The sequence below is a fragment of the Sinocyclocheilus anshuiensis genome, unplaced genomic scaffold, assembly GCF_001515605.1.
Source record: "Sinocyclocheilus anshuiensis isolate Anshui unplaced genomic scaffold, SAMN03320099.WGS_v1.1 scaffold1154, whole genome shotgun sequence".
Classification (NCBI taxonomy): Eukaryota; Metazoa; Chordata; class Actinopteri; order Cypriniformes; family Cyprinidae; genus Sinocyclocheilus; species Sinocyclocheilus anshuiensis.
This window is the reverse complement of record NW_015542345.1, coordinates 1,623,157-1,647,763: the sequence shown is the minus strand read 5'-3', so window position 1 is coordinate 1,647,763 and position 24,607 is coordinate 1,623,157. Positions and strand designations below refer to the sequence as shown.

The 24,607-nt window shown below is 38.4% G+C and overlaps 1 protein-coding gene across 3 annotated transcripts in view; it reads right to left on the bottom strand.

Moving 5' to 3' along the window:
- Nucleotides 1-4,668: 4,668 nt before the first annotated feature.
- LOC107691316 (rho guanine nucleotide exchange factor 10-like protein) overlaps nt 4,669-24,607 on the bottom strand; it is a 118,990-nt gene continuing 99,051 nt past the window's right edge. For 2 of the 3 annotated variants that reach the window (XM_016489863.1, XM_016489865.1), the window contains 5 exons: nt 24,226-24,383; nt 20,569-20,711; nt 10,042-10,213; nt 6,991-7,116; nt 4,669-6,013 (listed from right to left, as the gene is read on the bottom strand). In XM_016489863.1, the coding sequence (XP_016345349.1) occupies nt 5,475-6,013; nt 6,991-7,116; nt 10,042-10,213; nt 20,569-20,711; nt 24,226-24,383 (1,138 nt within the window). In that variant the 3' untranslated portion in view covers nt 4,669-5,474. The remainder of the gene's footprint in view (nt 6,014-6,990; nt 7,117-10,041; nt 10,214-20,568; nt 20,712-24,225; nt 24,384-24,607) is intronic. The other variant, XM_016489864.1, reaches the window with a different exon arrangement.

The following is a 24,607-nucleotide window of genomic DNA, read 5'->3' as shown; positions in this document are numbered from 1 at the left end:
AATTCTTCCATTTTTTTCCACCTCAAAATTGAGTAGGTTGTGCTTCCCTTTCTTCCCGACGAGCCGCCATGGCAATCTGCACCTTTCAAGCAAACCATGTTGTAAAAAGAAGCTTTTTAGGTTTCAAATGATAAAACAATGGACTGGGGGGGAAATTAAGACATGCTGTGGTTGTCAAATGTTAGTGAAATATAATTAAAAGTTTATGAAAAGGAAAGTTAGTTCACAGGAACTTTTCATATTCGCAGATCCCACTAGGTTTGATATTTGCTATCTAATAGAATGAAATTCAAACATTTCAAACAAGTCTCACTGCTTTTTGGGCCAATGTATTGTACATATGATGGAGATGCCACAAGTCTCCTCCTGGTGGGTGTATAACCAGCGTGGGATGATCAAATTTTCATTCATTTTGTACGTTTCATTGGTTCCAAATAAAATATTTTTTTACCAACCATTGGAGCCAATGGTCAGTGAGTCCAACAGAGAGAAATTAACAATTGATAGACCTGTGATTTAGAAAATGCCATTCAAATGCAGTGGCGTGTTTTCTTTCAAGCCACCAGTTAACAATTCATGCTCAGAACTGTCATCCTTCAATACATCACCGTACGTTTCGCTTTCACACAGGTCTGATTGGCATCAACATTATTATATTTCATCCAAACATCACAGATACTAAATGTCTTGGTCACAAGCCACAGGCCTTTTTAACACATCTTAATGGAAAAAGACAAGATATGGGTAACAGAGAAGTAGTCTTTTGCATTCTCTGTACGAATCATTAACTTTGACATTCTTTGTCAACATAGCAACTGTGACTTTTATCAAAAATAAAACAAGCTTTCAACAGCAGAATATTCATCTGCATGCAAATGATTCCTAAATCTTGAGAAGAAACATGCAGTTTGCTCACAGCTGTGTTGCATGATAGGTGAAACTCTCTCAGGACACCTTTAGTGCCACAGTACGCACATGTATCTGCTGTTTGCGCTGTGTTTGTCAGCCAAAATGCTTGCGCTGCAACCTGCGTCTCTTTGTTGACTCCAAGGCGAAAGTGTGTATACGGGTCGTTCTAGAGCTAAACTCCATTTTAGAATGCAATTCAGCACTGCTGTACAATCGCTGGCTTATGTTGGGCGAATAAAGTGTTCGCACCCATCCAGCATTATAGACTGACTCAGCATGTGGCACCATGTGATCTCGGTTTGTCTGTGCTGCAACTGTCCCACTGGAATATTTTACAAGGGTTCACAGGAAATGAGCAAATGACTTATGCAAATTGAAAAGCAATTGAAATAACCACTGCTGTGACTCGCTTTTTCTGCAAAGATGAATGTGTTTGTAATGACGTGGCAAATTTCTCATATTGTAGGTCACGCTTGGCCATTTAAGCCAAATGGACAGGCTTAAAACTGACAAGGGCAATGCCAAGGTCATGTTCTGAGACAGAATTGTCTTGTGTGATTATACCGGCACAATTTATTATGAAAACGAATCATTCAAAAGTGCCTTAGTTTTCTCAAAGTTGCCTAAAAATGCTGCAAGAGATTTTTAGTACACTAGTCAAACAACACTAAGTGCAAATAAGATTGACCTTAAAAGTAAATATGCAGCGTATCGTAAGCTTGTTTGATGTTTTTCTCCCCAGCAATTAACATGCCTGGGTGATTTTCTCGTCTAACGAACTAAACTTCTCAGGGAAACAGCATGTAAGCACAGCTGTTTCACAGAACTGCGATCTCCAATCAATTTGATCGCAAATCACATTGTGCTCAGCACAACTGCAAACATCCTTCATGCTGTAAACTACACTAACGTGGGTTTAAGTGGGCTCTCGGTCGTGTATCTGCCTAAGGCTGGCGTTCTGAAGCCAGCAGGGCTAGGATGAAGAGATTCAGCGGGAGCTTTGGTCTGTCCTCACAACCCAGAACCTCCATTCCACTCTCACAGCTGTGTTTACACCTCTCATGTACCATCTGAATACTCCCAAGAGTCCTTGGGTTAGAAGTACCTCTTTTCCCACCAAAACGGTGTTGGTGCTCAACAAGAGGAACTTGCTCAATTCCTCTGACTTGACAGCTGAATTATGACATAACTGACCACAAACAAACAGCACAGTTTTATGTTCATAATACACTCTTAGAAAAGCTACATAGATGTCACTGGGGCGGTATCCTTAGCTACAAAAGGTAAAAGTTACATCTTTGCAACTTATTTATCCCTAAACGTTACATATTAGTATCTTAAAGGTACATAGTAGTAATTTAAAATAACATATTTCTACCTAAAGTGTATATATTAGTACCGTTTTTTCTGAGAGGGTAGCATGCATAACATAATACTCTTTTTAGCTAATTAGGACACTATAAATAATTCAAATCCAGAACAAACTCCATTCAAAATGTTCATACATCTGCTGAGTGCAGAGGTGCTGAACTGTGTTGCGCAAAAGTGATAATTTTCAAATCTAAGATGTTCTGGCAGCGGCAACGGTCGAGTTTTTCACCATCCCAACATGTATACATTTATTCAGATCTGACCTTTCGGTACAGCTTCTGGGTTTTTCCAGTGTGGCATGTCATTTAATGCACCGTACTTATCCACCATCTCTGTGTAAATCGTATGTAATCACAGGGATTTTTGCTTTTGTGAGGGTCAACAAGAGATGGGGAAAAAAAGCACGGCCCTGCATAAATTTGCCAGCTTAGCAGCAGCCAAGAGCAAACTGGGTTTGCTATCTTATTTCATACATTTACTTTAGACTAATAAACTGCACGGCTGTTTACAAGAATCACACACAGAGGTAGATTTTATTGTTTTTATTTTAGTAACAGTGAATTGACAAACATGAGGCTACATTTTATTAGCATAAAACAATCCTAAAAAAAATCAGTGCATTTGGGACAGAAATGGAAACTTCAAGTGGTTACTTTATATGGATGGATAATGCACAATGTGTATTATTCATGTTACATTTAATTCACTTTTACTTATGAATTTCATATCCAAACAATGAATGACTGTTGTAGCACTACAATTATTACATTCAGTGGGATATTATGGCCTTCATAAATGTTTGATGTTATAACGCAAAAACAAAAAACAATTTAATTAACAGTTTTAATACAATTTTGCAGTACCAGGACAAATTATGCATTCCGTACATTCATAATGTTGCATGGTATGAAAAATGCATGATGACAAAGTGGTGAGGGGTGGAAAAATAAACCATTTAAGTATATTATTCAGCAGCTATTTCTGAGGACTTTTAGTTTAATACAGTTTATTTGCTGTCTCCAAAAAAGATTAAACCAGCCTAAGGTGGTTTGCTGGTCTATGCTGGTTCAGCAGGGCTCCGTGTTTGGCCAAGCTGGTGTTTAAACAGAGCTTTTTAGAGCTGTATTCATTAATGTGTTTATTATTTATTTACTTGTTCGTTTGTACCAAAAACAACCTCGAACTATTCCCTTTTACACAATACAATGTGCATCTGGCACAATTCCTAATGGAAGACTGGAAGACAACGTCTTAAATGTAGATCAAACAAGGAAAAAGAATGAGGGTAACCAACTGTAGCTTGCAGATGGAACTGCAATATTACAAAAAATATCAGCAGTGAATACCCTTCAACAAGATCAAATAAACATCAAAAGCTTCACAAGATCCCCAACTTTCCTGCAATTAGTGGTGCTTGTATCTTTCTACTACCAGCTGCTAAAGAACTTGCTTGTTAAGTAATGGTGATTTAAGCAGACGTTTCAAATGACTGCCATATGGTGAAAATGTTTTCAGGTTGTGTACATAAGAAAAAGCGTGTCCACTAAAAAGATTTTTAATGAGGCTTCACCATTCACCACAGAAATTCAGGCCTTCAATTGTTTTGAAATCCATTTTTAACACCGACCTGCACAGGCTTGACTTCATGTGTTCACATTATCAAGAGTCAAAGGGTGAGAGTATTCTCTTTTGTGACTGCACAAAAGCATGAAAACCCCTTTCACTTTACTTTTCACTTTCCACTGATATGATTTTTTCAGATGCAGGGGAATAAAAAAAACCCTCAGCAGCTTTGTGGTGTGGTAAATTCATCACGATTCACTAAAGGCTGAGGCCTCAAGGAAATGTTGTATTTGAATAGTTTAGGCCCCGATTACGGTGAAGTCTGAGATTAAATACATGGATTTAAATTCTCTACTGGTAAGGAAACACCTTCCAGGTACTGTATGATTTTGTACTCTATGATATGATTTTTTCAGATGCAGGGGAATAAAAAAAACCCTCAGCAGCTTTGTGGTGTGGTAAATTCATCACGATTCACTAAAGGCTGACCGGACTGAGGCCTCAGGGAAATGTTCTATTTGAATAGTTTAGGCCCTGATTACGGTGAAGTCTGAGATTAAATACATGGATTTAAATTCTCTACTGGTAAGGAAACCCCTTCCAGGTACACTCTTAAAAATAAAGGTGCTTCAAAAGGTTCTTCAAGCGATGCCATAGAAGAACCAGTTTTGGTTCCACAAAGAACCATTCAGTCAAAGGTTCTTTAAAGAACCATCTCTTTCTTGCGTTTTTGTAATCTGAAGAACCTTCTTTCGCCACAAAGAACCTTTTGTGAAACAGAAAGGTTCTTCAGATGTTAAAGGTTCTTTATGGAACCATTTAGACAAAAAGGTTCTTCTATGGCATTGTGAAGCACCTTTATTTTTAAGAGTGTACTGTACAGGAATGAGTGACAGAGGCTGAATTAACTGCGAACTTATTACTCTGAGTCTATTAGTTATGGAATATTCTTATTGGAAGACCTGGATTTCTCAAGATCGCAAGGTCATTTAATATAGAAGACATTTTTTTCTGGGAAAGAAGAGCCTCACATTTTGTACCACACATGCCCAGCGAAAAGGGAAAGTTCACTCTGAAATGAAAATTCTGTAATTTACTTATCCTCACGTCATTCCAAACCCATATTACTTTGTTTCTTTCAAATATCCTGGTCACCATTCTTCTGTATAATAAAATTGAGGACTAGAGCTTTCAGGCTCCAAAATGACAAAAAACACCATAAAAGTGGTGCGCCGATAGCTTTGTGTAAAGAATTTATTATTTTTTTGTATTACCCTAGTGATGTCTGAATTGTAAAATGACTCGAGTCAGATCTTTTCAATGAATTAGTTGAGCTTACAAAATTGGTCTGGATGATTTGTTCATGAATTGGTTCTCAAGAGAGGAAAATTATCAGAGAAATAACCCCTTACATTTTAAAAGGACTGTTCATCACTGTATGATGGTAACATGGGAGGATGAGCCACTTTTATGACAACTTTTGTATCTTTTTTGAAGCTTTCATTCATTGTAACAGCGCTGAAAAGAGTGACCAGTACATTCATTCAAAAGAAAGTCATTCAGGTTTGAAATGACATACAGTATGTAAATTGTCAATTTTCATTTCACAATTCCTTAAACACAATTTCAGCTCAAATCCTGAGAGGAAGCTGCCAGATCATAAGTGTGGTTTCTGCGGTGGTCGCCACAGAACCCTCCCTCAGTCGGCGGAAGCCCTTCCCGCCCGAGATGACTGCTACTGAGGTAACCCTATCCCTCCTCACCCTGTCCCTCTCGTAGGGTCGTCCCCTGACCCACATGTCTGGATCATCGCTGAGTTCGTATATGGAGCCGTCTTCCATGCTGTGCTCCAAAGATTCTAAAGACGAGTCCGAGGCTTCGTCCCCTCTCGCTGTTAATGGTCGCCCGGGCAAACCTGAGGTTGAGCGGAGGCGGTACTGTAGCAACACCCCACTCCTCCCCTTCCCTTTACCATCCACTTGGGCGGAAATACTGGGCTGCTGGAGCGATTCCTGAGAGGACGAGTCACTGCGGTCCTCCACTCCACAGGCCGAGTCATGCCCTTCCACCAGAGAATCCCGCTTCAGAAGATCAGGAGACAAACTGCTGGAAAGGGCAACTAAGAAATCCACAGGCCCGCAGTGTGCATTAAGAGATGACATCCCCTTACCTGTGCCACATTGAAAGAGAGCTCAAATTGCTTTAATCAGTAAAAAGCAGCAATGCCACAGGGTCAGAGAAACCTTAAAATTTGATAACTCATTTCCATTACTACTCGTATTACTTACTGAAATGACTTTATTTGATCATCATCCTCGGTTGTTCCTATCCCCTACATATATTTTTTTTTTTCGTGGAACAAATACATTTTGAAGATTTTTTCCATATAAAGACAAGCTCCAGATCAGAGGGGAAACACCATAAAAAGGTAGTTCATATGACTTTAAAATTTAAAGAAGTTTAAGGTCAGTAAGATAAAAAAAAAAAAATGAATTCTTTCATTTATTCAGCAAGGAGATGTTCTCTTAAACTTCTTCAAAAAAAACAAAACAAAAAAAATGCATCATGGTTTCCACAAAGATACTGAGCAGCAACTCAGCATTTTAAAATTTCTAAACGATTATGTGTTACTAAAGACTGGAGTAATGGCTACCACAGGAATAAATAACATTTTATAATAAAATAAAATACAAAATTATTTTATTTAAAATTGAAATAATATTTTACACTATTATTGTTTTACTGTATTTTTTATTAAATAAATGCAGCCTTAGTGATTAAATATGACACTGATACGTGTGTCACGTTAGGGTGGATATCAAATATTTGGTCATAAGACACGTTGAACTACTTCATGACACTTTTATGATGTGTTTTGTTCTTTCAGGATCTTTGCAAAAAAGCTTTGTAAAAATTCTTCAAGATTTTTAATTTGTGTGCCACAGAAAAAAAAACAAACAGGTTTTAAACATGATGGTGAGTAAATAATGACAGAAGTTAAATTTTAGAGTGAACTATTCTATTAACAAAGGAATCATTACATAATTGTCTCTTTGAATTATTATGTAATTGTTCTATCATTGTGCAAGAGACTTTCCAAAAGGACTAAAGGCACTTATGCATCATGAAGAGCCACCATCTGTGTACCTGTAATTTTGGGGATGCCCTCCAACTTGGGCACAGGCAAGGTGATGATAATGCCCTGGGCAGTTCCCACCCACAGCAGCCCCTGGCAAATCAGCAGGCTGGTAACTCTCATGCTCTTCTGACCTTCTGAAGAAAAATACAGGTGTCACCAACACTAAAAAAAAAACTTTCTTTAGTCGGCTTGTTTATATCTATGCAGTATGATACATTTTTACAAACACTGAAAACCACTTTCCTGCTTGCATATCAACAATTATTGTATCCGTGGAGACTCAGATTAAAACCCAGCACACTGCTGATTGCTCGCTCACAGTTGTGCTTCTCTCATCAGCTTTATTTAACTGGTCAATTATAGCAGTGTGTAGGTATGACAACATTAAAATCGCTGTTTAGACAAAAAAACAACATGGATGGAACATTTAAACGACTTCATTCACAGTGCCCAAATCCCTGACCCTGGGTCTTCAGACATCAGAAAGCCACCACAGCATAATTAATTCAAAGAAGAACAGCACAGCAGAGACTTCAGCAAGCCTGGATAGTGGCCCCATGCTCATATTATAAAGCTTGCTTTGCATGGGTGATCGGCAAGTGGCTAATTGATTCTTTTTCACGGCGTGCTGTCTTTAGGTTGCTATAGTACTTGGGGAGTCTTTTGCTAATGTGTAAATGAAGCATTTTCAGTATGGTAGTTAGTCACCAGGAAATCACTGAAGGTCATGAAAAAACATGAGCGAATGCACTGCATTAGGCAGAATTCCTTCTTAGAAATGTCAGCTGTCCAGTTCTGCAGAGCATTCACCTATTATACATTCGTTTTCTTTGCAAGAGGGATCACCTTAATAATAGATTGTCAAATAAATCTGCAGTTCTACAGTAATGCATATGAATTCATGAGTGCTGAAAACATAAAATGCTGAGGTTTGGGGAAAAAAATGCATATTGCATATTTTATTAGATGTCCTTGTAGTTGACGCATAATGTGTACTTGGACTCTTTCTGCATGATAACTATCAAGATTTTAGGTTAAAAAGTATTAACTATTAATATATAAGGTTCAGTCTGTTAACATTAGGTAGTTCAAGAGCTAGTGGTATATTATAAACAAACAGTAATATATATATATATATATATATATATATTTGTAAATTAACAATTAACTGAATGTATAATGTTAAAATGTTGAACCTTTTGTCATATCATATGAATATATAAAGGAAAGTGTGTATCTTAGGTCCTGTAACTGGTAAAAACTGTTCTTTTCAATGCACTTTCACTCATCAAATGATTCAAATATTTCTCAGTTAATTAGAGGTAATAAAAGCTGCATGCTTAATATAAGAAATGCGGTTTAAAACAATTTTAGATGGTCACACCGCAGGTAATTCAAACAGATTATTATGACACAAAATTATTTAATCTTAATTAGCTACAATATAATGTTAAGGGCTTAGATGTATAATATAATATAACACAACATAACATAACAACATATGTTTCAAAGATTCTCTTTGATGCAATATGGATCTGACTGTTCCAGCTATTATTAGAGAGGAAGGATTCAGCCTTATGTCTGGCTTGCTTATCATGTCTGAAGGTTCTAACTGATGAGAAACTGCAGAATAATCGGTTCACTTTAAGACAATAATTAATTCATCACCCATCACTTGGGTGCAAACCTGTGGGATTAGCAGACCATTGATCTGTAATAACTATATCAGTCCTCCTATGTGTGATGTGTGCAGATTAGCATATTCAGGAAAGCCAGTGGGACGTTCTCTGGGCCTAGAGTAAAAAAGGGGAAGAAGGCATCTGCCAAAGCTTATTTTCACTTTTGTGCTCCATTGACTGTAAACCCCTCGACATAACATGAAATCGCAGAGTCACCTCAACCAACATGAACTACATATTTAAACACAGCTAGCTCCATAAGTTCGACAACAGCCTGAGGGTTGCAGGACCTTCGCAGACATCTTCGCCACAACTTCTTCACGTGTCTTTTGAAATACAGCTGTAACTTTGATCCAGAGGTTTGATGTTCTCGCTGTTCGACAAAAAACAAACAAAAAAAAAACAAAGGTATATCTTTTTCACTTTGTTTTTAATGAGACACGGTTGTAGCAACAGGCCCATTGACATTAACTTGCTCTGGCCAGTTCCTGAAGTCTGCTACACCGCTTTGGGTTTATTTTTCTCCTTCTCCTTTCTATTCCACTTGATCGCAATTGTCTGTGACAACTGGAGAATCATGGGATTTTTTTTAAGCTTAACGTGGACAATCGCATTCAAGTGAAATCAAACATTATTAGACAGCCTGAAAGAAGTTATTCTGCTCCGGAGGATTCTGCGAGCTACTGGAGCGATGCCACCCAGATTTTCTCTTTATATAGTCTGATGTGTGGAGCTGAATTACTCTGAAGTGGTGTGGATATTTACTTAAACTATTATTTTCAGTGTCCTTGCTTATATAATGAATGTTTACACAAGCTCCCTTCTGCAAAAAGGTAGTGAAAACCATGGTTTTGGCTTACATATATTTCATCTAAAGGAGGGACGAAGCACAAAGAATTTGACAATTTTAAAGATTTAACAGGACCCGAGGGAGATAAAGATGGCTAAAGGTGAGTGCAGAGAGGTAAAAAAGTCAATACAGCTGAATTAAATACCAGCTGCACTGAGAAAAGGCACAATGGCAAAACGCTGGCACATTACCAACATGCCACGGCTGCTGGAGTCATGACAAGAGTGTTGCCATGACAACATTTCGAATGGAAAGCTTTGTCTGTGCCATTGTGACTTTTCCTGCCTGTAACCCCACAGCTCCATTACTGCTCTGCGGGGTCTTAAGTTAGCTACTTATTCACGGTCGGTCCCTGGAGAGCCAGCCTACAGGAACCATTCCAACAAGAACTTCTCTGTCATTAACTTTTTATCAGAAGAAGTGCAGTTCAAAGAAATGATGGAAACAATGCTGTTCAAGCATGTGTGAAGGCATAAAGAATTTTTGTATTCAAACGGCTCCTTCCGTAGGGTCAAAGGAGAGATACTCACTGGGGTTGTAAAACGATGAGGGTGTAGATATGTTGATCTCCTGCAGGTGCTCCAGTGTTTCCGTATGGAACAAGCGTATAGAGGAACCTTCTGAAAAAGCCATCCATACGCCCCCCCCAGCTCGTACCATATGGGCCACGCTCACCATCGGGTCCTGATGGACCTCAAATCTCTAAAACAGAACAGAGGACAATGAGATTACATCAGATATCTAACTTCATATCAATACAGGTCTAGTGGGACATTTTCTGATAGTTTGTCATCGAGCTGATATAATGTCAAATTCAAAAGGGTGAAGAACTCCACTACACAATTGAGAGGAAAAGTTAAGAAATATAGTTTACCCACAAAAGAAACTATCATCTCATATCACAATATGAGTCATTTTATATCACGATAATGATATATATCACAATATATAAATTTTTGCTTTAATAAGGTCTTTATGATACCAACATTTACCATAGAAATGTCATAATTCTTGTTACGTGTCAATATCACAAAAACTAATACTACTAGCCTAAATGTATATGTAAAAAAAAAGCTCAAGCTCACTGAAGACATGTAAACAGTCAGCGATTAGATAAGAATAAGAAACTAATTACCAGCAATAAGACAAAAAACTGCAGTAGAACAAATAAATAAGAAATGCTACATACATTGTATAAAGTAATTAAATGAATAAAAACACTGCATATCCGTCACTGTGTAAATTAAATATACTGTATATTATTTCTCATTAAAGTTACAAAAGTGATTTAGTCAAAAGCAGTGCGAGATTTTCTCTTTTGTTGTTTGATTAACGTGAATGACAGACAGCAGGAATATTAGACTGCTGTCAATTTAAGAGCTGCCCGGATTCCAATAAACTGTTACACATGTTTTATTTCTCAGCTGTTTGCTTTCACTTAAGACCTAAATTATTGCGTTTACAATGATATTTGCAAAGACAGGCATTGTGACTAGGCATGGGCCGGTATGAAATTTTGACGGTATGATAACCTTAAGCAAAAATATCACGGTTTCACAGTTTTACAGTATTGTTGTTACAGCTCTAAAATGTGTTAATTTGAAATGTCTGGGTAAAAAAAACAAAAAACTGAACAATATATTTAAGTGAGTGATCTGCCTGCTACACTATTTTTCTCTGTGCGTCCGTCTTCAGCGTCTCTGGCCTGTGTTAACGGGCGTTTACAGACATCATATTTTCACATAAATTATATTTGGAAAATGATATGCATTGCAACGCAGTTTGTGCAAGTCCAAAACAGAGATCGGCTGCAATAAAACAATAAACGGCGGGTTGCCTATTGCGTAAGTTTTGGAGGAAGCTCCTTCTGCCGTCATACACACACGTGACTGACCGCTCCAACAGGAGGAGGAGGGGTCGTGTTACTCTCTACACTGCACTCAACCTGAGGGATTCCTACACTTTCAGTCTTTGAGACATGAAATACAGCACATACCGCAGGAACGGTATAACAGAAAATATTAGCGGTTTTGAAACCGTGAAATTTTCAAATCGCGGTATACCTTGAATCCGGTAATCGGCCCATGCCTAATTGTGACACATACAATTATGTGTATTAAACCATTCAAGGGCTGTAAAACTGCAAAAATATATCTATTCAATACTCTCGCGCTCTATGAGCACCATCTTCACGTGCGTGCTTCTCTGACAGCACTCAAAACCAGTCTCTCTGACAGCATGTGCATATAGCGAAATGAGCTCCCTTTTGATGCTGATTGCGTTTCAACAGCTTAAAATCACGATTTTTAAAAACGCATGCAAACAATAAGTTTCCGTGACCACATAGCACAGCAACGACACATGAGCGCATAACTGCGATAGAGAAAAAAAAGTCCAACATCTCTACCGGTTGATCGTGTCTAACGGTGTATCACCCAGCCCTACTACTTACCCTCTTGTTGTTCCAAACCTGTAGGCGTTTCGTTCTTCATAGGAACACAAATGAACACAAATGTTTTTGCCCATACAAACCTAACTACTTTGGATCCCACAGCATTTCACTGTGCATACAAGACATTTTTCAATATATGTTCTTTTGTATCCCTCATATAAAATCATACAGGTTTGAAATGATATGAGGCCAAGTAAATGACAGAATTTCCATTTTTTTGGGAATAAACTCGAGTGCCTCATTTTACTGGTTGATTTAGGCAAAGACATAATTGTGATAATGGAAAACCTGACAAGATGCCAAGTGATCCAGCATTTTAAGATTCTTAAAAACTTAACATGAGTCACTGAAATTGCATGTTTACATATAAAATGGCCATTATTTTGATCATTCAAAGTGTCTAAAACACATTTATATGCATTTTATGCAAGTTGTCTTTACAATAATTTGACTAAATTGTACTTGTGCACAACTGGCACATTTACGTTTGAAATCTGAAGACCCATTATGCATTTGAGTTACATTTGTTCAGCGGGAATCCAGCAAATACCCATTCCAATAGGATGATGCATGCCATATTATCTTCAACATAAAATTCACACAAAAACAAGTAACAAATTCTGTGCACAGCAAGAAGAAACTATACTAATGCTGTATAACAGAACCATCTAATCTAAGTCGCATTTGAGACGTTTGACCTACATGTTCAACTGGGAAGTATAAACATGACATTAACATTCCCTTCACAATAAAGTCATTTCAGACTGCAGTCGCATAGCTTTACTAATGGGTTAAAAGGTGGACTGCAAAACCAGAGACCAATGAGAATCAACAAGCAGAAAGGATTGGAACACAGTTTGGTACAGAACTCAATAAGGCATGACAAAAACAAGCAGTTACAGAACTCCATCTCCTTTCTTCTCTCATTTGCTTTCTCTTCTCCATTAGCTCACAAACAGAATATTGAACTATAATGATAAAGGTTCCATCGCAAATGCATCTAGCTTTTATTTTCCCCTCTTTTATTCTCAATACAGTACATATGCAAGGACTTCCTCACATGCACAGTCTAAAACTAGGACAAGAACGATGAGCATTCAGGCTCTCAAGGTGGCATAAGAAAGTGAAAACCTTACACACTTGTATAAATAAAACATTTAGTGTGACTGAAAGCTTGCTAGGAGACCATACTCACATATGGTTCAGGTTGTTTTCTCCAAACTGGAAGATCCACAATGCTGCAAGAATTCTCTTTAATGATGAGCCACCAAAGTTATCAGCAATTTAAGGCCCTTTGTATCATTTGATTCTCATGAGAACACTGTGTGCCAGCATAAATTCCAAACTTTCTGGACTTCAGAGCTGATTTATGGTGTTATGTATACCAGAGACTCAAAACAATGCAAGCAGATCTCAAAAGCAACCACTGAGGTGGAAGAGGGCATTCACATCTTCACACACTCCTGAGAAACCCTGGATTTTAGCCTGTGGCAAAAAAGTTAAGAAGCAGGCATTGTTCTGGTCATCCTCTATCAAAAGACCTCTAGTTGAACAACAGATACCCAATCCAAAGATTAAGATGGAGGTCCCCTTCTGGTCCAGACCAGTTCACTTCTGTCAATGAATTAGGAGCATAAGAGATACAGATCCTTCACCTGAAAATGAACATTCTGTCATTATATACACACACTCATGCTGTTTCAAACTGAATTACTTACTTTCTTCTGTGGACCATAAAAGAAGATATCTTGAAGAATGTCTCTGTATTTTTTGTGTCCAGTAATTTTTGACATCCAATGTTGTTTTAGTTGAAACATTCTTCAAAATATACATTTTCACATCAGTCAGTCCAAAATATCACATCGAGTTTATTTTCCCCCCAAAAAAAGACAGTAATATCAGTTTGGAATAATCCCTTTCAACATTGTGTACTAGGCTAGCTATAAAATTATATACAACCATCAAGTGAAAGATGAAATCATAATGCTTGAGTTTACTCTCAGTGCAAACTACCACATCACTGATTTCAGCCGTTATATATAATATATAAAATATAAAAACACATATATAAAACTTATATAAAAACACCCTGTTCTAAATGGTAAAAATCTCAGCAATCCATGGGTTATACACGTTACATATGAGTTGTCTTTACAATAGTCTTTTGCGTTTTCTTCTCTGTAGTTGTGTACAAAAAGCCCAGTTTGTTACAAAGAAGGTTGATGAGAAATGTCGCCTTGTCTCCGAGTCTATTCAGAATGTTAAAACCTGAAACTACAACAATATGAACCCAGCTGTTTCTTAATCTTCCTGTGATCATCATGTCAACAATTTTGCATGGCCGAATGAACAACTACAGTCAAAACTCCATTGCTCAGTGAAAATGAGGTCAAATAAAACTACATATAGACTATGACATGTTAAGGCAACACAGATCTGTTCAATAACGCAGTTAGAGCTGCCCAATGTGCTTAGTTCTCTAAATTGGTCTCTGTGAGCCTGAAGGGCTCAATCCTCAACTGTGATGATTTTGCAGCTTTTTATAGATAAGCAATCCATAAAGATCTTCGAATTCGAAAAGGCACTTATGACTGAAGCAGCTTCCAAACTTGTTTGGCCAGAGGGCTTACGAACACATTTAAACAAGTCCTTTGGGCAGCTGTGGCCTAATGGTTAGAGAGTCAGATTTGTATCCCAAAGGTCGTGGGTTTGAATCTTAGTACCGGCAGGAATTGTAGGAGGGGGAAGTGAATTAACAGCAATCACTTCCACCTTCAATACCCACGACTGAGGTGCCCTTAAGCAAGGCACTGAACCCAACACCCTTAGGTCCACAGCAAAAATGGCTGCCCACTGCTCCGGGTGTGTGTGTTCGGTACTCACTGCTGTATGTGTGCACTTGGATGGGTTAAATGCAGAGCACAAATTCTGAGTATGGGTTACCATACTTGGCCACATGTCATGTCATGTCACTTTCTATTTCACTTTCACTTTATTAATGTTACCCTACTCACTGGTATAACCTGTTCTTAAGCACTAATCAGAGCAGTCTAACTGAAATCTTCATTTTAAATCTTAATGCTAACTCATCTAAATCCTAAATGCTTAGTTCTGTCATGACAACTCTCAGAGGGATTGGCATGGTAATATACATGACAATGTCAATGTATTTGGTCTTGTAGATCTGCTACGCTGCTGCTGCTGCGGTAGAGCAAGTACCAAGACTTGCTACTGCCAATACATCCACAACATGCTGCTGTGAGCATGTAAGAAATACTGCTGCTGCGCATAACATATGAAATAACCCCCTTATAGCACACATGAATCTCCCTGTAGCAGATCCATACAGGTGGAGCTGGGGAAGGTGAAGGGTTTCTGAAGCGCACTGCAACTGCTACAGCAAGCACTAGCCAAGTATTTGAATGTTGAGCAGCAAGCTCATTGGCTGATAATACAAAAAGAACCAATCAGCTGCGCCATGTGATAATGATGTCATTACGTCAGATTGAGTTTGACCTATCGGACTGCGCCATCTAGAGTTTCACGCCAGAACTTTGGATTTAAAGTTGATGATCAGTGGAAAAAAGTTAAGCCTTTGGATGCTGTATATGTTACCAGTATGACTGTGAACTGTTGAGGTGAATTTACTTTTTGGGGACAGTTATGAGTTGGTTTAGATCCTGCCCAAACATAAAAACAGTTTAAAATCCAACTCTTGTGCTGAATATCAAAATATATCTCAAATAAATGTTTTTGACCAACTATGTCACTGTTATCATTGTAGAAATATTGTTTCTCTATGAGTCAAATGGAAGCCCGTTTCAGTTTGAGTAAAAAATGTATTGTGAGACAGCTTAAAATAAGAAATAAAGTTAGGTAACTTTATGAGAAAGTCACAATTATGAGATTATGAGTAAACATTACAAGAAATATTTCCACTTGTGAGAATTATAAACTAAACTATAATAAGTCAAATTATGATATAATGACACATTCTGAGATATAAAGTCATGTTTTAAGACCCAAGTGTTAATTGTGAGATATGACATATAAATTTAAAGACTGAGATATAGAGGAAACAGGCTTCCATAGTGTCAGTGGCAGACTATAGCAAGGGTAGAGTGCTATTCTGTCTAATCTTCCAGGAAAAGTCTTTGCTAGACTAAAATTTCAAAATGCTGTAATCCTTCATAGGGCTTATTCTAAATAGTCTCCTAACGCTGTGATGCTTGTTTTAATAGGTTGTTTGCACATGACGTCACCGATGACGCGCGAAATGCAGCTGGAGGGCAGGAAGTGATTTTTCTCCGTAGGAATCACTAGCAGAAACTCAAAATGCCTGTGTTTTGCGTTGTTTGTAAGTTACAGGGTATGTGGCTGTTGGTCCTGTTAGCAGCACGTAAAACAAAACTTTTATTCAAATTCTGAATCGATTACAGCCTAGAAAGCGAGCAAATAGCGCTTTCATCTACCGTTAATCACTAAAAAGCTGTCACTCACTTCAATTTATCGCAATCTCACGATTCCGTGAACTGCAAACAATATCTTATTTACATCGTGTCTATGCACATTTTCGTACACGATAAAAGCTCCTTGTGGTTTCTCGGTTTGGCCAATTTGAGCATCCATAAACAACGCAAAGCACCGGCATTTTGAGTTTTGTTAGTGATACCTATGGAGAAAAATCACTTCCTGCCCTCCAGCTGCATTTTGCGCGTCATCAGAATCACGTGATTGCAAACCACCTATAGGAATCCAGCATTCACTGTCTAAGGTTCTCAAGCAGAAGAGCATTCCACAAGATCTAATGCTGTTGCAACCATTACACGATATCAAAAAGCATACTTTTGCTTGCCGTTAATTTGCACAACACTGTTAGTTGTTCTCGTTTCTACTAATGTACAAGATGTTCTATTAATCTATGGAGTCATACTGGAGAACATCATCAGGTTTTACACACACAGACAAAAAGAAATACAGAATCTTCCCTTTGAATATGCTTGTAAACTGCATTTCTGCTTACCGTTTTATTTTATTTGTTATAAGACAACAAATAATTTTGCTCCGCAAAAGCAAAATCTAATGCAAATGAACACCTTCTTTCCTTTATCTTTTCCTGCAATGCACAGCATTTTTGTGCCTTCAAAATCACCATCCGACCAGTGGGTTCAAGGGCCACACATCATGAAGGTTTCAGTGACTCAGGATCCAGTTTCTTTGATTTCACAGTGATTCACAGCGGAGCCTTGCTTCACTGTCTCACAAAACAATACACCCCCTCCCAAACACCTTTTTAAAAGTCCACAGGGAAAGAGGAGCCATTTCATGCCTGATCCTCTAATGAGGTATGAGGGAGCCGCGCTCCTTATCGAGGGTTTGCACGCAGCCCCCTGAGGTCTGTGGTGCTACTGAGGAGCCCTGAGAACTCTTACAAACAGCTAGTTCTCCAGTCTGGGGTTGAGGCAGATTAGTTGGAGGGAGTGAGGTGGGTGCAAGAGACTGTTCTCTCCTCTGCACACTAGCGGACAGGGATTAGCACCTGTTTGCGTGCCCTTGCCAAAGGGAGCTTCTTTTGTTTGAGAGCAAGGGAGATGACTGAAACTGCCTTTGATGTGTTTTCGCTTTTAATTGACTTGTCGGCAGTGTTTGCCTTTGCTCTTGTTCTCTCTCTGTTTTCATTTTATTTTGCTTGTACTATTTCTTCAGAGACAAGACACCAGAAGAATACTTCTATCAACTGGTTATTTCCATCTGTAATACTGTTGTGAATGTATATGTTAACATTGTTACAACAGATTTCTATTTCAAATAAATGCTGTTCTTTTGAACTTTCTATTAATCAAAGAATTCTGGAAAATGCATTAGGGTTTCCACAAAAACAAAGCAGCACAACTTTTTTTTGATAATAATAACAACACTGATAATTTTTTTTTACAAAACTATCAAAATCAGCATATTAGAATAATTTCTGAAGACCATGTGAAAATGAAGACTGGAGCCATGGCTGCTTCGCCATCTCAGAAATAAATTACTTTTTAAAAATATAAAATTTTGATTTAATTGCAATTTAATTATTTTTAACAATTTTTTAATTAAATTGTTTTTTATCTTACAGACCCCAAACCTTTGAATGGTATTGTATTTTAATACTAGGCCTATAAATCTCTCAGCGCAAATGGTGGGCTCACATTCAGAAAATGAAAGGTTCCAATTTTCAGCTGTCTTAGGTGGACAGAGCTAAATACAGGAGTAAACGGTGTCCAAAATGTTAACTCATACAGCATACTATAACTGTTCACAGCCAATGCTTTACAGCTATAAAATAAAACAACCACATGACTGAAAAATGTGGGCAATCTCATACATATGTGCCTGGCATCTACACAAATTTGATTTGAATAAAACCATCTAGTGAATAAATGACCATGTGAAGCACATACATCCTAAGTTAATTTATCACAGCTGCTTGCTGAAATACCAATGAGCTTTTAGTTTGCAACATCATGTTTGTCATGTGATTAAATAAAGCATTTATCCACATATAGTACAGTAACACACTGTTACAGTAAGCCATACGTAGTCACAGGATATTAATTTGAGATACAAATACTGATGCACTGTATTTCTTTACAATATTACCACATTCTCCATATATATATATATATATATATATATATAATATGATTATTATTACTTATTTTTAAGTACATTCTGAAAATCCGTATACATTTACAGTTATGATGACTCTACATATGTGTATAAATTGGGCCTCAGGTGTATGATCTGAGTTACTGAGTCTCACACAGAGACAGAGGTTGCCTCCACCAATTCACCCTAAGACAGACACTACATCAGTATATCACAGCAGGAGAGCACTGTACTACCAGCGGACAAAACACAGCACGCCTCCACCTACCATCTAACCCTTCATTAGTCCACTGTAATACTAGGTGACAGTGCTTACAAGAGCAACATGTTTAAACAACCACTCATTAAATGAGTGTGGGACTTCACTCTTCAGCTTTTACTGTTCTGAAAGGATTTCTACAGCCCTGTTTCCACCTGGTATTAAGATGCGTTTTCAGTGATCACAAGTGATCCGCTGAGACATATTATCATTTACACTTGGTCTTAACATGCGTTTCAAATGCATCTCCTGTGACCACTTGAGTTCAGACCATCCCCTCTTATTTTGTAAAACTACACATCACTTTCTAAGGGAGCGCAGAGTGTGGCCCACTGAATGAATGAAACCATTACGTTGCTTATGAGGGAGCGGGAAATGAAGCAAATGCAAAGGATTTTCATTGTATTCTGTGTGTTTTGGCACAACATAGTGAAGTCTGAATCAATTGTTTTCGTGCACTTTCTCAAAACACATCCCATAATGCTCACATTAAGTCAAGATGTTTGATTGATGCATCTTAAGGCCATTACACGGTAAACCAGCGGGTGGCCAACCTTGGGTCGTCTTTGAGCGCCTGCCAGCTTTTTGCGGTATGTTCTGCACTGTCCACACTAGTTGGATCCAGTTGGCTGTCAGTCCTAGATTCGTTTTCCCTTTTTGAATAATGAATATACACTGCTGCCACCTGCTGATACAGACGGTTGTTTCCTCAGAATGTACATGCTAGTTGGCCAATGGTTGTAGTCTTTGCGGTGTATTAAAGCGCAACTTTTTTCACACATACATAATAGCTAGTTCTTAGATGTCAGCTTGACGTTTCACGGCCTTTACTACCAGGTGTAAAGAGGGCCTACATAGTGTGTACGTGCCCAACCACCACTGTTTGTTTTCTCCGCAGTACCATGGTTGAAATGCTTTCGGCATTCTACATCAATAGCGATCCAGCGGCCTCAATCGTTTCGGGTCAGGGGAACAAGGTGGCACGCTGCGTAGTGTGGAATTCTTCCCTAAAACTGGTGACAAGAGAGACAAATTCGCACAGGCTCTGTTGCTTATCCCACCGACACACATCATTGTATGCCACTTTGCCACGAGTCCCAAGAAGGCAGATTTACAGCTGTAGAGGAGATGCTTCCCGCTCCAGCTACTGGGCCTGCATGGCTCAGCAGGGAAAGGGATACAATGTAATCAGTCGAACAAAACAGAGCACTGGCCTGAACCGTGGAGGCTCAACCGAAAAGCAGCAGGGGCCCACTCACCTACCACTAGCTCAAATCTCCTCTCTGATGGGCGCATCCAGAGAAATCTCCAAGGATAAAAGAGATGTTTGATTCCAGAGATAAAACCCAAGAAGGCAGAACTAAAGGAAGGCTCAGGGTTATGGAGGCCCATGGGGTAGATCCCCGGGGTACAGCTCCTCCATATTTGAGACAGCCAGAGAAGATTATGAGTATGTCAGAACTATTTACTCATCCTGTGTGGTTTAAAAGTAAGAGGGGGAAAAAAGAGACCCCGGAGGAGACACCCTGGCCATATGGATTGCGGCTCTTCGGTAGGATTATTGATCTTCACACACCAGCTAATTTGTCAGTCAGTGTTGGCCAAGTGCCTGTGAAACATAGTCTGTGCTCTTCCATTTGCTAAAGTTTGATGTGAAAGCATATCAGCATGAGTAAAGCTTTGAAATGATGAGTCTACCTGAGTGGACAAACTGGAGCCGTCAACTACAATTACTGTGTTAGCACAGCTAGCCCAGACCGAGTCCTCCAAGGCAAGTAGTGTCCTGATGGGATCTGAGCCAACTGTTACTTTCCTACAGGAGTCCTGGTTCCACAGTTCCCCTACAAGACAAAAAAACACAGTAAGTTCACAGTAAGAAGACTTTTATGTCTATCAAGATTCTTGGACTTCAACTATGGGCACGCTAAATGCCCCAAAATTCAAGATAAGACAGCAAAAAAATTTAATCTATTATGTCTTCTGTGATTAAAGTGAAATGTGAAAAAATTAAATGTGTCAACTACAGCATTACATTTACATGTGTACTTTGAGAACTGAGCATTATAACAATTATAACTAATAATTTATTTCCAGTTTGAATAACAGTTTGGTTTTTCATGCTACTAAAATAACCAATGTAAAGTTTGTTCTTCTAATTTGTAAAAAGCAATAAACTAATTCACAAACGGTTCTTAGATAGTTTTGCCTGTGTGGTTAGAGCTAGATTTATTAATGTATTATATTAGGAAAGGAAAGGAAAGGAAAGGAAAGGAAAGGACGTGTGGCCAAGTATGGTGTCCCATACTTGGAATTTGTGCTCTGCATTTAACCCATCCAAGTGCACACACACAGCAGTGAGTAGTGAACAAACACGCACAAACACACACCATGAACACACACCCGGAGCAGCGGGCAGCCAATGCTGCAGCACCCGGGGAGCAGTTGGGGGTTCGGTGCCTTGCTCAAGGGTCTCACCTCAGTCGTAGTATTGAGAGTGGAGAGAGCGCTGGATATTCACTCCCCCCACCTACAATTCCTGCAGGACCTGAGACTCGAACCCACGACCTTCGGGTTACAAGTCCGACTCTCTATCCATAATAATGTGACATCAAGAGCAATAACTGACAAAAGAGATTTTGTTATAAAATTGCAGCCCTTGTTTTTTTCAAATACATTTCATAAATCATATGCTGACACTGCTGTCCTTGTAAAAAAGTATAATGCAAACTGTTTTTTTTTAATTATTATTATTAATAATACTAATTCTCACACAATAAATATAAAAATGGTTTATGTTTGTTTTGATCGTAATGAGCTTTAAAAATGTAATACCCAGAAAATAGCCCAAAATATATCACTTTGCATATTCTGAGTTTTATGACAGAGAAAACAGAAAAACGAGGTAAAAGTACATGAGTAGCGAATACAATTAGGCTTGTGAAATACCTTGCTTGAAGGCAAATCACTAATCCTATCTGGTGGAACATTTCAAATATGGCCAAAGATATTCAAAGCTAGTAAATTCCTGTTATTTTCCTTATAAATGAATGCTTCAAATAGCGGACCTACAAAAATGCGCTGCATGCTAATTCCACTGCTTTGCCCTGAGCAAGTCACTTAAAGTAAATTGGTTTCATTAATACTCAAGAGTAAATCCTTGTGTTTGCAAGACAAATATGTATAACTGGTGGTGGAACTGTATAATTTCTGGCTACGTCTTAAAAACATACAGCTAGAGCAAGCACTGCAAAGGGTGTTTGTGGACTGCATATCTCCCTCAATAAAACTAGAGCTTTCTATGCTAATGCGCTAACAGTGCCATGTTAATAACTGCAGCGTGTTGTGTAATCCAATTTATATGTTTCTCTCCAGAGTGCGCAGAACACGCCAGACTTTTTCCTTGAGTTTTAATCACAGGGTTTGCACTGTAGCCACCATGGACACCATTATGGGATGCATTACATAAGCTTTTTTCTTCGTCTTTTCGCCCCCATCACAATGTTTTAATGAAGCAAAATTAGAGAGGGAACCACAGCGAGCCATTTAATTAACATTTCAAGTTGTTTATTTCTGCCTTTGAAACCAGAATAGCTTTACAATGACTTCCGACTTCCTCAGGTTAATTGCATGGCATATTCAAAATGTCAGTCTTCCCACTTTTTTTTCATACATATGCTTTGAAAACATCCCCTCAGCTGCTCTGTACCCCCTCATACTCAAACGAGGGCCGCCTCAGATTTGCCTCTTGCAAATCGAGGACCTTCGGGGCGGAGAGGACTTATCTGGACACTCAAAGCATCTGCAGATGCAGTCTTTACTTTATTGCTCCAAAAGTAATAAAGTGGAAGGAGGAGAGACGCAGTCTCATTCAGTTGGGCGCTTATTGCTTCTGGGTGTAATATATTTACATATTTTCTACGGAAATTCAGACACCTCATTATTATCCTTATAAATTCTGCAAACTGTTGATTAAACACAACAAAATGATCCTGCCCTCTTAATGTAGCTAGGAAAAAATGGGAAGAAAAACACAAAATCTCATCCCCAAGCAATTTCGGCTTGCTCATACGTTTCAAAAAGCTTTCTGATTAATCTCATGTGAGACCCCAGTGTTTATTACAATATTAACTGTTTTGTTTGAAAAAAAAAATAAATAAAAAAAAATAACAAGAAATACATTTTTAAAAATCCAGCCTGTATTTCCCAGGGAATATATCTGCTTGTAATTCATTTCTTTCCACTATATGAATAGTAATATTCAATCGCCACATTGCACATCAGCATAATTAATCTTATTTTCCACTTCGCTGGAGATAATTCCTTGTTGACAGCCAGGTAAGTAGTGCATTGTGATAAACCCATTGTGCCAGGGTTGTCTGCCTTGCACCACCCCCAACATACACGTACACACACAGCGCAGTCCCTCGCTATCTATCATGTCTCCGAATGCAAGAGTTCTGCATGCACGCCCATCTTCTGTTGTCATTAGCCCACACTTACGCACCGCAAATGAATAAGGCGCGAGCAGAGGACAGACTTGTGAAATCATAAATTGCTTTCGAGGTAATCCCGAATCTATTGGCTTTCCATCTAACTAAAACATACCCAGAACAATCTTATCACCCCTGTCTCATCTCTGAATGCATTCAGAATACATGACAGAACTAATATCTTTCACATACTCACTGAGGCATTCAGCTAACAGAGGAGGGACTGTAAAAAAAACATCCCTGAATGTTTGAATGGAAGGTTGATGAAAGAGCAAATTGAACACGGGGACAATCAGATTAATTTGCACTATTAATTTGATTTGATTACCCTTTCACTCTATTGAGTCCCTTTCATTTGGGGACATACTAATAATTACCCTTCTTAATTATCCCACCCATTTAGCGTTTAATCCCGTTAGTGAGAAAAAGGAAAGAGAAAACATACTGAATGTAACTGCCCATTTCTGTGCTAATGTGATAAAGAGAAAAAACAAGCCTAATAGGATAGAAATAACATAGACGTTTAAATCCGAAGTGATTACCCACAATCCAAAACAAACGCCAACAATGTATGTAGAATAAATAAGCTTTGTTTGGCATAATACATAAAAGCAAATGAGAAACAACTATATACAGCCTCGTGCAAATTATGAGGCCTTGAATTAAATACTGAAATAAAAGTTTTGTTTACATAAAAGACCAAGACTCTATGATATCTGAACTTGGACATTAGAAGGGCCGTGGAAATGGAAAACAACTTGCATGACAGCTGGAAACTAACTTAGAAGTATGAGCTTCTCAGGTGTACTTGAAGGCAGCATGAGCGTACAATATAATGAGACATCAAACATTATGTAACTCGTACCTCCGTGATGTCTCTCGTACACCATCAGCGTTCCATCCCGCAGGCCAGCGAACAGGAAGTTCCCGGAATGTTTGAGACACAGAACTGGACAGCCCTCGGGGTTACGGAGAGTCACAAGACATTGGGCGGCTGTGTCCATACTGCCATAGACCAGAATGCTTTGGGAGATAAACATTGAAGGATATATAAGGACATCTATGCAGGAAGAAGTATAATTTTAAAATGAAGAAAGGAAAGCTAATGCCTTATTTCCACTGTTCATTTGCCTTGATATTGTGAAATTATTTTTTAAAAAGGAGAACTTCTGTTCTCTGTAGCTAATCAGTCCCCTTCATTTGCATAAAGAATATCTCAGAATACATATTGTTCTTCTCAACATTCA